The 13001-nt window shown below is 34.8% G+C and overlaps 1 protein-coding gene across 2 annotated transcripts; it reads left to right on the top strand.

Moving 5' to 3' along the window:
- The first annotated feature begins 206 nt into the window (after positions 1-206).
- Positions 207-12002, top strand: LOC115962954. Of its 2 annotated transcripts, none has more exons than XM_031081840.1 (14): positions 207-314; positions 553-654; positions 1618-2526; positions 2857-2957; positions 3064-3178; positions 3463-3540; positions 3732-3824; positions 4339-4422; positions 5545-5643; positions 6997-7059; positions 8809-8839; positions 9859-9905; positions 10398-10456; positions 11476-12002. In XM_031081840.1, the coding sequence occupies exons 2-14, from the start codon at positions 607-609 to the stop codon at positions 11708-11710; spliced, it is 1962 nt and encodes a 653-aa protein (XP_030937700.1). In that variant the 5' UTR covers positions 207-314; positions 553-606; the 3' UTR covers positions 11711-12002. The 2 variants fall into 2 exon arrangements, with proteins under 2 accessions (XP_030937700.1, XP_030937701.1); XM_031081841.1 differs by lacking the exon at positions 207-314 and adding an exon at positions 329-436.
- Positions 12003-13001: the final 999 nt, after the last annotated feature.

Below are 13001 nucleotides of genomic sequence, written 5' to 3'. Positions count from 1 at the left end.
ATTGAAAAAAATTAAAATTCTACACTATAATTTAAAATATGGTATATAATAAATTTGTGCCTTTTAGATAATTTCCCAAAATTTTTTAAGGCCCCGTTTGAAAACCTCCAAAAGATAATCAAATACAAAAGAACTGTCCCCACAAGAATAAAACGAGAGGCAAAGAGTAGCCATGGAAGATTAAAGCTAACGGCCTAGTCAAGCCACACGATTTTCCTCGTCATACTCATATCCACTAGTATATCTTTCATTGGACAGTTGTGTCTGACAAAAAAACATTGAAACCCATTTTTTCCAGATCACTGTACTTCCAAGTAAGAACAAGTTTCAGACCCATTTTTTCTATAAAATTCTTCAACTTTCATCACTATTTGTCTGTTTGGCTGTCACTGTAGATTGAATTATAAGAAACCCAGTCCAAGAATTAAGCTTTAAGGTGTTAAACTAAGATGGGTCATTTTGATTTTAGTTCTAAGTGATTGTATTTAGTCAATTTTGAGTTTGATGTTCTTTGTTGGTGATCTTTGTGTATATTTGTGTTGTTTTAAGCAGAAAGATGAGAGCTTGGTGAAAATTTTTCGGTATTGATTTCAAGTTGATGTGACAATGTTGCCTGTTTGCTCGGCCACCTCAAACTGTGCTTCTCTTTCTCAGGTGAGACTTTATTTATTGAATATAAACGACTAGCTATTATGTAAAAATATTTACAATCAATGTCATTAATATCTTTGTTTTTATTGATTTTATGAAGTTTGAACTATGTAAGTACTTTGCTTATCTTACACACACACACACACATAAATAGTAATCATCCAAGTTGTTAGAGTTTTAACTTCTGTACAAGTGAAATTGGGTGCCCTTTCCTTCATCCGATATAATTGAACGTTAAATATACTTTGGTCAAATGGATGGTTTTACCATCTTCATATTGTTACTGTATTAGTGAGAGATTTTAATGTGGCAGAATTTTCTACTATTAAAAAGCACCATTTGTTATATTGTTTCAGATGGTATGTGTTGGACATGTCTTCTACTATCAGGAATATATATATATATATATATATATATCTCATGTTTGATATGTCTACTATTATATGTCTGGCATGTGTAGAGATGCAAAAATGAACGGTTGATGCGTCAGAAGATTTCCTTGAAACTAATTTTAATCCAACAAATTGAGACTATAATAGCATTGGAGTTGGAGTGAAATTGAGGATAATGATGTACATAGATTTTAAAATTTGACTGCTGACAAGAAGTTTATGAATTGGAAATTTGGATCAAATGAGTGGGTCAACTTATGTTTTCTTGATACTTTATGTTTACATATTGAAAATTTTGAACCAGCTTTCTTTATACCGTGAGCTAATAGAGCTAAAATGTGCATATGTAAATATTCTGTATCTTTCATCTGAAAGTTCAAGAAAGAAAAAAAAAATTGGTTAGAGGATTCAAAACAAATAGAATTTTTCTGCTCTTGAGAAGCAAATGAAGGCACTCTTAGCTTCATTGACTTCCAAGGCCAAGCACGTATAAATCAGCCTTGCATGATGTTATGTGATGCATTTTTGTGTAATCTTCTTTATTGATATACTTTTAAAACAATGGATTATGCAGATTTCATTACATGGACTGCGATCGTTGTCTCCACTCCAGAAGGACTTTGAGCTCAGATGTATTGTGGAAGACAGTGTTTTCTTAGGCTTGCCAAATGGAAATCAATCCCGTGGAGAAATCTTTAAAACACAAGCTATAAAGTCTTTCTACTCTAACAGTCACTCCTGCCTTACAAAATCAGATTATTTGGGATGCAAGATTTCAAACGTCTGGAGTTCTTCAATTGGAACAATAAATGAGCGATGCCTCTTAGGAAGGGTTGAAGTGAATTATATAGAGAATTCTAGCACAGCTGCAGTGGAAGAGGAATTCATGGACTTGATGGAGCAGTCACCTCAAAATTCAAACATTTTACTGGGACCTGTAGAACCTGAAACCATATCAACTACTGAAATGACACCAGAGTATTCAACCTCTGTATCTGACTCTCTAGACATGAATAACGATACATTGTTAAATTCGAAAACAAGTATTGATGATTTCCTGGCTGGTGTTAATAAGTCCTTAAGTGTTTCAGTAAATAAGGGAGAAAATGTTGTGAAAAGCTCTCTAGATGCAATTACTTCATCAATCACATCTATCACTAAAAGGTCTACTGCTGCAGTGGATAATGCCATTAGTGGAGTTTTTTCAACTGCTGATCAAGGCAGAGAATTGGCTGGTAATAGATTAACAAGCTTTTCAAGTGACTTGAAGGAAGCTGCAAGTAAAGCATCTGTTGTTGCTGTTGATGTATTGAGGCGTACAATTGTGGCAGTGGAGGATTCTTTGACAAATGGGACTTCCTTTATCGTTTATTCTTATGGGTCTGCTAAGGAGATGCTTCCTCCAAACATTAGGGATACTCTGAATTTGTCTGAAGAGAGAGCAATAGAACTCTTGAGGCCAGTCAGGACGGCTTTTCAACAGGTATTCTCATACATTGTTTTTCACTTTCATTTCATAGCTTAATTTTTTGGATAATTCAATTTTTTATATTGTGAGATGCTCATTTTTCCTATAATTCAGATTCAATGGAAAATTGCCATATGGCCTATGTTAGTTTAAATAATAGAGAATGATTTCCAAAAAAGTTCCAAATGGTTTGGATTATCTGGTTGATTTCTGGTGGGCAGGGCATCAGTCATAACTTTTGCTCTAGACATCCTAATAATTTTATTTTAAAAAAAATGATCAAAGTTGTTTTGATATCAGTATAGTGTTCATACATCACATGCTGAATTTATCTACTGTGAACAGGTTTATATTGCTATTGAGGGGCTGGAGAAAAATTTAGGTTTGGATCCTTCGGATCCAATTGTTCCATTTGTTCTTTTACTTGGCACCTCAACCACTTTATGGTATGACTATTCTTTTGTGCTCAAAAGATTTCTTTATTTATTTACACTAGGAGAATAGCTTAATCTCTTGCATGGGAAATTCATACTTTTTATCAGATATGTGCAGGGTTTTTTATTGGGTGTGGACATACAGTGGTTACTCAGGAGATTTATCTCCTAAAGTAACTTTGGAGGTCTTGACTGGGAAGGAGAATGCTGTACTCATTGATGTCCGGCCTGAGGCAAGAGACTGTAATTTGTTCTGGCCTTTTATTTTTTAGGACTCACGGTTCTCCATCAAACAGGCTAATAATCAATCAGATTCACTTACTTCTCAAAACATGTTAAAATTCATTTTTATCCCCCGCTAGGTCTGCTGTTAGAGACTCATGGTTCCTTTTTAGCTCTTTCAGTATAATGAAAGGAAGATCTTTCCACATCCTAGGGTTAAGAAAATTTCTTCTATGAGTTTCTGAATGTTGAATTTCCTGCTGATCTTTTGTGCTGGGATTTTTCTTGGTTGAAGGTTCTAAGAGAACGAGATGGTATACCTGATCTTCGACGTGCAGCTCGGTTTCGTTATGCTAGTGTAGCTCTTCCTGAGGTTGGTTCAAAATGTTTTTTCGAAGACGTATCAAGAAATTTTTTATTTGTGATGAGGAAGACTGAAATTCCAGTACCTTTGTGTTGCTGCTACTAATGACAGGCTAAATGAAAACAAATATTTTGATTTCAGCAGCTTTTCACTCCCTTTGCTGCTGAGCTGGTAGGTTACTTACTGTTAGTTAATTTCAGGTTGATGACTCTGTAAGGAAGTTATTAAAGAGTGGAAGAGAACTGGATGACACCTTAATTGCTGCTGTCATTCGAAATTTGAAGATTGTTCAGGTATGCCGCCTTGATATTTTTCAATAGCTTAACACTGTGGGATTTAATACTTTTAAAGGGAAGCCTAATAAAAAGTGCATAATAACATTTTGGACTTGGACCTATAAAAACTTTGTGCTTTATCCCCATGGTTTGGTCACTATGGACACCATAAAGTAATTACAAATCTTTACTTCTCTATAACCTCAAACTACCATGTGGTTCTCTAGGCTCTGAATTATTAATCAATGTTTTCCTTGCCTTTTTCCCCTCATTATAAACAATCTAAGGAGGTGCAATGATGAATATGAAAGAAAGATGCAGATGAACAAAGTGATAACCATAAGATGCTTTAAATGTGTGAAAAATCCCCCTAGTAATTTATCCAACAACTGAATCTAATGGATGGTGTTGAGAATATAGATTTATTATGGTGCCATAAGGTTCCTTTATCGCGCACTTTCTTGTGATTTGCCCTGTTAAGATCTGGCTTGAGGAATGATATCTCAAAATTTTGTTTTTCTACTACCTGTAGGACAGGTCCAAGGTCATAGTCATTGATGCTGATGGTACTCGCTCCAAAGGCATTGCAAGGTCCTTGAGAAATCTTGGGATTAAGGCAAGTGTTCTAAACTTTTCAAGATTCTACTTGAACAAAAGTATTTCTAAATTTTCCAGTATTCGAATATATCAAAGTAGCCAAGTAAAAAGAAAAGAAGAATGAAAGAGTTATTTCATCAAGAAAATTAAATTCCCCCACCTCCTGGGAGTTGGAGTTGGTGGCTGCTTTTACTCATCTTTTGGACTCTCATATTTCTCCTAATGAAGGCAGAAACTGGGTGAGGTGGAGATTGAAGAGCAATGGTGGGTTTTATATATGTTCTTATTACTATGTTTTGGTGGATCTACTTCCTTCAGTGTCTCTTGAAAATTGGAGTGTTATGGCTCCTAGATGAATTTATTTCTTTGTCTGGATGGCGGAGTAGGGAAGATTCTCACTGTTGATGACCTTAGGAGGAGAGTTTATACCTCAGTGGATTGGTGTTGTGTGTGCTGAAGTAGTTGGGAGGCAAGGGATCACCTTTTGTTCCATTGCAGGGTAGCCTATCAATTATGGAGCTTTGCTTTTAGGTCATTTGGGATCTCTTGGGTTTTACTTGGGAGGCTGGGAGAGTGATTGACCTTTAGTTTGGGTGGAGGAATTGGTTCGGTAAGCATTCTTCGGGTATTTGGAATTTGGTCCCATTATGTTTGATGTGGATTATTTAGAGGGAGCATAGCAGACGTATGTTTGAGGATTTGGAGGACCAGCATTTGGCCTTATTTGTAGTCTCTTTGTTTCATTGGTCCAATACATGGGAATTACATCTAGTGACTCCATTCCCATGTTTATAGAGCCTCTTTCTTATTGCACATTTTTTTTTTTTTTTGTTTTCTTTTGGCTGTGTGCTTATTGTAGAAAGTAGTCTTTTTAAGAAAAAAAAAATCTTACTTATCAAAAAAAGAAAAAAAGAAGAACAAGAAACTATATTTCAAGAAACTTAAATGCAAGATGAAGCTTCAATTCATTTGTCCTAAAATGGTCAAATACTCCTGCTGTGTGGGAAATCATTTTAACTAAAATTGGTAGTACCTGAATCATTAAAGAAACTTATGCTGTAGGAAATTAACTCATTGGTCTTTGAAAATTGCTAATAATCGTACTGTATACTAATGATTTGGTTGCTGCTTTACATGACAGAAACCATACTTGGTCCAAGGTGGCTTTCAATCTTGGGTAAAGCAGGGTCTCCGTGTTAAGGATCTCAAACCAGAGACGACACTTGCTGTACTCAATGAGGTGTTTCTTTCACTCCTGCTGCTTACTTTCTTAACCTATAGTAAATTCCTTGAGAGATATAATATCCTGTTGAGTGCCTTTTTTCCTATGTCAATATGTAAAGTATAAAGATTCAAATCCTAGGCACTGTGCCTTCTGTGAGTCCTTTTATTTGATTGGAATTTCTATATTATGGCTAGAATCCCAGGATCAACCGATATTCACATTTGATAGATGAAATCTGGTACTGATAAATTTTTTATCTACTGGAGTGCCATTGGTCAGCTAGTATAAATTTTGGAAAATAAAGGGGGAAAAACCAAGTTAATGAAAAACATAGGTTGGATAATTTTATTTTAATGCTTTATAATATTTGACACCCCTAAACTACCTTATTTATATCTGATAGGCTCCATACATTGTTCATAAGTAATGCTTTATACTGCCGATCAAAAAAAGAAAAATAAAAGAAGTAATGCTTTATACTGAGTAATGTGACTGATGTGAGGCTATCAATTGGCATAAATAAGGTGTGGGGATTAATGAACTCTTAGAAACATGAGGGATTCTCAGAAGTGATAAATTCAGACTACAACAATTTCTTTGTTGTTCTTGATATGACTTAACCTTTTACTCCTATATGCACTCAAGTTTGAGGGAATTTGAAATGAATGAAAGTTAAATCCATACAATATTTGGTGGGGTTAATCTCTCCAACGAATACTGAGAGGTGTATGCAGTGCCTTAAGAAGGCTATCTGATCAGTGTAAATTGTTTTCCTGATTTATAACTAAATTTGATTGTGAGTCTTTGAATCTAGATCCAAAATTACACGGCTACTAAGCAGTTGCTATTAGAGTAATTATATTATAGGCAGAGTGGCTATACAGCAAAAGAAGCATCAAAGATGTTATCCTGGGTAATGTAATGTTGAAAACTAGTGTGTTCCAGATATCAAACTGATATGAAAATATGGGTAGAAGAGATAAATGAAATATTTTATTTGCTTCCTATAATTTTCTGGAAGACTCAGTTTAAAATTCATTATAGTTTTTGAGAAGTGGCTGTGTTTTGCATGTCGTCAAATGTTAAGGAGGGGCAGGTTGTTGCCCCTGTAGACTAGTTTTCAAACTGCATTACCTGTCAATATGTTGCTTTTGTAGGATTTAATTATTTCATATTCTTTTAAAGTTGTAATTCTTTTTTTTTTTTTTTTTTGATAGGTTCTTTTAAAGTTCCAATTCATTTTCTTCTGTTTGACACATCTATATTATTAACATTTAACAGTGCTTGTTGTTTACAGTTTCCTCTCTCTCTCTCTCTATTAAAAAAAAAAAAAAAACTTTATACTAATGCATACTTGGGTCATTTCAGGAAGCTGAGGCAATCCTGGAGGAAATCCGTCCTTCTCCAGTGCAAGTTCTTGGGTTTGGTGTGGTAAAATTCTGGTCTTGTGTATGGTGGCTTAGTTATTGGTTAATTGCAATTAAATTCCATTTTAGGTGTCTTATTCTTCCAATAGAAGTTACCTTTAGAATTATCTCCTAAATCCAAAGGGATAAATTGAACATGATCAGTAAATTGCTTTTTTTTTTTTTTTTTCAAAGCATGCGGCCTCCACCTCTCGTGCATGTAGATGAGCTGGGACTCATCTTTAACAAGCTCTATCCATGATCCACCTAATGAAAAAAGTTAACTTGAGGATATGATCTATCATGTGTTTCTGTTGTCCAGATATTCTTTGGTTGATTTTAGGTTTACATTTATGGAAGATTTGTTGTGTGATAGATTAAGATTAAATGGAATATTCTACGATCAGCTAAGACTAAATGACCAATGCAAATGAGTTCTTTTGTTAATAATTGAACAATCATTGTTTAGATTCCGACTTACTGTCTCTCAATGATTACTTTCCTGTCTCATGTGTCAAATCAATTAGAGTAGTTGCATTGGCATATTTTATGGAGTGGATCAAGGGATGAGTTCAAGTTTCACTTGGTGGATTGGAATGCAGTGGGTTTCCCAATTGCAAGTGGTGGTTTGGGGGTGCATAAATTAGGTGTCTTTATTGTTAAGGAAGTGGCTTTGGAGGTTTGTGGAGGAAGAGACTTAGTTGTGGAGATAGGTTATGGTTTCAACATATGGGGTGGATGGGGGAGGTTGGACAATGAAACCAAAGTGAAGAACACAGGAGTGTAGCTTATGGAAGATAATTAGGTAGGGTGGGACAGATTTGCTTACCACATGTGCTTTGAAGCGGAAAATGTTGAACAAATGCGTTTTTAGGATGATAGGTGGTGTGGGGATCAACCTCTGATAGAAAAGTATCCGCTTCTGTACACATTGGCACCTGACTAGAATGCTTTAGTATCTTCATACTTGGTTTGTAGTGCCAAAGGCTGGGAGAGCCACTGGGATGTTCAGTGGATCAACAATTTAATGATTGGGAATTGGATGGTGTTGCATCCATGCTTGGTTTACTCTACTCATGTTTGCCTAGGAGTTTGGGTCCAGATAGATTGGGATGGAATTTGAGAGGAATTGGGGTGTTCGATGTTTGTTCTTACCATGGAGTGTTGCATGTCCCAAGGAAGATAATCTTTTTTATGGAGAGAAATTTAGCATGCCAAAGCCCCATGGTGAGTAGCTTTCAGTGGACAGCAAATTGGGAGAAGATTTTGATGAATAATAATCTTATAAAGAGAGGATTCACAATTGTAATTGGTTTTGTATGTGTAGAAGTAGTGGGGAGTTGGTGGATCATTTGTTACTTCAATGAGATTTTTGGCCTATGCATTGTGGGGCTATGTTTTTGGTATCTTTGGAGTACATTGGGTGATGCTGTCTAGAGTGCTTGAATTGCTGGTTGTTTGGCAGGGTTGTTTTAGTAAACGTTCTGTGGATGATCATCTATCCTGCGTATTAGTGACAGTGGGAATCTTACAAAGTTTTCTAATTCGATTTCTTTTGCTTGGAATTCTATAATTACAATTCTCTAGGCTCTCTTGTGCTTTGTATCGCTCATGAGTTAGTTTCAATGGAATAAATCTTTTTTTTTTCCTTTTTTTGCTGGGTAATGGAATAAATCTTTTACTTTAAAAAAATGATGGGTTTCATGTGAAATTGATTACGTGAATTCTTCAAGTTCATCTTTCACTAACCAATGTGACGACTTTGTGTTTACAGGGTTCCATTGTGGCACTTTATGCAACACTAGGTGTGTACATTTTTTTCATGAAACTTACAATTTAATAACAATTTATATGTGATATGCTTTACTGAGTCTATGGTTTGTACATAAGTAGTAATATTTGGCATACATGTTTTGACATTTCTTGAGTTAATGCTTCTTGTGGTTTCATCCAACAAATCAAAATGTAAGAGCCAAGGTAGTTACGTCTATTGGGTAAGTGGGTTTTGAATGTTTATTGGTCCCAGACTATGGTAGATAGCCTTCTGTAAATGTGTATAGGTCTCATGAACTAATCAAATTATTAATTGATCATACTTATCAAAAATAAATAAATATTAATCGATCATTTTCAAAAAAAAATTTTCCTTAATATTTTTCCCCTAACCATGCTCATAGTGATAGTACTTGTGGAATTTGTTGAATAATTATTGGTGGTTATTGGCAATCATTTGTTTGGGATGCTTGTCCTTTCTTTTACTTGACTTAAGGAGTGGCTTCTGTTTAGATAATTACCTAGTTCCAACTGGAATTTTTGTAGCTTGAGTGCTTGATACTAGCCTAAAAAAGAAAGAAAGAAATTAAAAGAAGCTTAGTTGATAGTGTATTCTTGATGCTCATTGTTAGAAGTATGTGGTTAAATGATTAAATTTACTATATCTCAATAGTTTAAGCTTTTGAGACAATCGGTAATTTAACATGATATCAGAGTATGAGATCCTAAGTTCAGTTCGTGTCTCCTGCACTCTACCTTCTATTTAAATTATTACATGTTTGGCCTCACCTATTAAAAGGTAGTTTTGGCCCACATGTGAGGGAGAGTGTTAGAATTATGTGGTTAAATGATTAAATTTATCATATCCCAATAGCTTAAACTTTTAGGACAATCGGTAATTTAACACTTATCTATATCATTCTTCTTCAACTTGACCTTGACTTCTTGTTAGGGAACTTGGTTCTATTAAGATGATCTTCAAATCTTTCTCTGATATACTTTTTTTGGTTTACCTTTCTTTTCCTACTAACCAAAGTTAACTTTGCCTCAGAGTGGGAGAAGACACTACAACTTATAGGCATTGTTGGCCTGGGTCAGGTGCTTATTTCTCTTCTCCATATGAATGTTTATATAAATTTGTTTTCCAAATTAAGGTTGGAAAAATTATGAAACATTTTGAAAATCTTGTTTAAAAATGTATGTATGTATTGTTGTGCATGCCCATATCAATGGCTAAAGTGTTTTTTGTTTTCTTCCTATCTACAGACATTGTTGAGTTATTTGTTGCATACATAGTAATATGAGGAAGCTCTTCTAGTTATATCATGGTCCATTTTTGCTTATACTAGGAGGGTCAATAATTCATAAATCGCCATTGAGCACATCTTTTCATGGATCCTGCTTCAGCTTGAATGTAATAAATGTCCATTGTTAGTGTTTTGTGGGGTAGGCTCAGATTCTGGGTGCTTATTTGTCTGATATATATATATACACACACAAGAATATTTTTAAAATTCTGTTAAGTTTCCTAAACCTTGTGCATTGTGGTTTTTTCTTTCCTTATTGATGGGTTTATTGCAACTCTACCAGACCATCTTTCGGCGGGTTGCTTCTTATGAGGGCCCTGAAGATTTTAAGCAAGATGTGAGGTAAATCCTACTTCATAATGCTTGATAAGATCATGTTATCTTGATAGCAGAGAGACTGATTAATTCCTTTTTATTTGATATCCTGTTTTTATGTATATTTAGATGAATCATAGTTATTTATAGAATCAATCACAAGGTGGTGAAAATCTTACATATGGATCTCTTGTTCCTTCTTGGACTGTTTTATTGATGAGGGATGGATGTTTCTTAATATTATGTTAAAACCCAAATTTTGGTTTTCAGATTCAGATTATTCTGCTGTTAATTAGGCAGTCTGGATCTATGAATGTTTAATGTGTATTATTTAATGCTATCTTTTGTGCTTACTGTTGTAATTTACATAGACACGACTTAGGATTTGATGTATGCCAGAAGTTTGCCTTGGTACACTGAAAATTGGGATTGGACTCAACAGTAATCCTATCTATTCACTAATGAATGGAATTCTGAATTAATGTCAGAATCATAATTTATTTTTTCTCATTCTATTTTTAGGATTTGTAATAATTTATATAATATTAAGAATTAAAATCAAGTGAAAGCTCGATTATGTAATGGATTAGTGTAACTTCATAACATTGCAAACTTTCTTTTTGATGGTGACTGTTCAAAATTTTTCCAAGCAAGCTACATTGCTGATAGAAAAGGCATATTGATATTCTTGCATGTAAGTTTTATGATATGTTACTAAATTTGTTTGTGCTTGGACCAGCGTGAATAAGTCTTAGATTTCAAATATTTATTTGTTGGGGCAATGTTATTCCTTTTGCCTAGTGCTTGTTCAAGCTTGCTCTCGCAAAATGAGCTCCTTAGTAAGATTCTGCTGAAAATGGTGTGAGGAAAATAAAATAGAGAAATGCAGCTCTCAAAATGCTAGTGGTCTAACCACATAATATGTTTTTTTTTTAATTATTTCCAGGGTCATGCCTTGCGGCACATGTTTACTGTCAGTATGTTTTATCAAGAAAAATCATCTGACTGAATAATTTTCTAACACTAAGATCTTATTTTTCTTGAAGGCTGCTGCTTGCTCCTGTCAGAGTTGGAGCTCAGGCATTTTCATGGGCTGCTGGAAAATTGGAAACAAACCGCATTGGACTACCAACATCCCCTTCATCCTTAGATGTTCAAAACCGGGTTTTGCAGGCTGCTGCAAAGCATGGATCTCAACCATCTGATACCGAAGGTATCCAAGAGCCATCTCCTGAATCAACAATTCCTGTTACTGAGAATGTAGATCTATCGGAAGCATAAGGTTGAGATGGTTCTTGTACAGTACATCAATTCGAGCCTCACATTCAAACGCAAGAATTGAGCTGAGTTGTATTATCAGTGAATCCAAGTTAACTTCAGTGACTGGATAGAGTTATTAATAACCAGTAATTGCATATTGACTTCTTTTGTGAAATTTAAGGTGACCTTGTACATTTCATTGTCAGTGAAGCAAGTTTTTGACATTTCATTAACTTGGCTGCATTCCAGACAGATAAACTATACTTTAAAAGCAAGCACCAACTTTCTTAAATGCTAAGGTGGTTTTCTAACCGATTATACATTTGCAGCGTTGTGCATATGATATTTTCTTCACTCCACAAGCAAGAACTGCAGCATCTTATCATGAATTTTGATTTGTTCTTTAAAGGACATCTAGGAACTGACCAGAAGGAATTATTATTATTATTTTTATTGTTTCTTTTTTAGTGGAAAGCTCAGGTATATATAGCCTGTCTAGAGACAGGTCTTATACTAGTAAGTCTCTACATATATAACAAATTCAACACTTTTTTTTTGTCACAATTGTTGAGTTGACAGGCTGTGATTGGTATACAATAAAAGTAATTTTAGTAGTGATATCATATGAAAGTGATGTTGCATTAATCACAATCCACAACCTTAAATATTGTGAAAAAGGCTGTGTCTGTAGAATTGTGTTCCATATGGCTTCACGACTTCCTTAAAATGTGAAGATGAAGAGGAAAATTCATAAGATCACATTATGAATTTTGGAGTGGCTATGCGAATGAAAGCAACAAAGAGGAATGGGGTTTTGGAATGCCGATGCTTTTAATTTGTTAGTCAAACAAGATTGAAGACTAATGCTTATTATTTACTTTTTACCATATACGTGGTGATGCTTCTTACACATCGAAAAAGCAGCTCGATACACGTTGGGTAATTGAAAAAGGTAGTAGATGGAGAATATGCAAAGGGTGTAGTGTGAAATATATGAGGCAATACATGGATGTTGAAGCCTTCATCTTTAGACCTAATGTCTCCAATTATTAACCTTCCACAAGATGAAAAAGTAAGTGCTCTAATAGATGTGAAAAAGAAATCCTTGAGCGAGGAGTTGCCAATCAAAGGATCTCATATACTCGTGATTATTGGATGACCGTTTTGTATTCCATGAAACTCTTATCTGGACCGAAATAGACAAAATTAGACCAAAATGGACCAAATAGACTGAAGTGGACCAAAATGAACCGGAGTAAACTGAATTGGACTGAAATGAACCGAAGTGGAGCGGATTGAACTGAATGGACCA

This window comes from Quercus lobata, chromosome 10, assembly GCF_001633185.2.
Source record: "Quercus lobata isolate SW786 chromosome 10, ValleyOak3.0 Primary Assembly, whole genome shotgun sequence".
Taxonomy (NCBI): domain Eukaryota; kingdom Viridiplantae; phylum Streptophyta; class Magnoliopsida; order Fagales; family Fagaceae; genus Quercus; species Quercus lobata.
The sequence above is the reverse complement of the archived record's forward strand: the minus strand, read 5'-3'. Positions and strand labels throughout refer to the sequence as shown.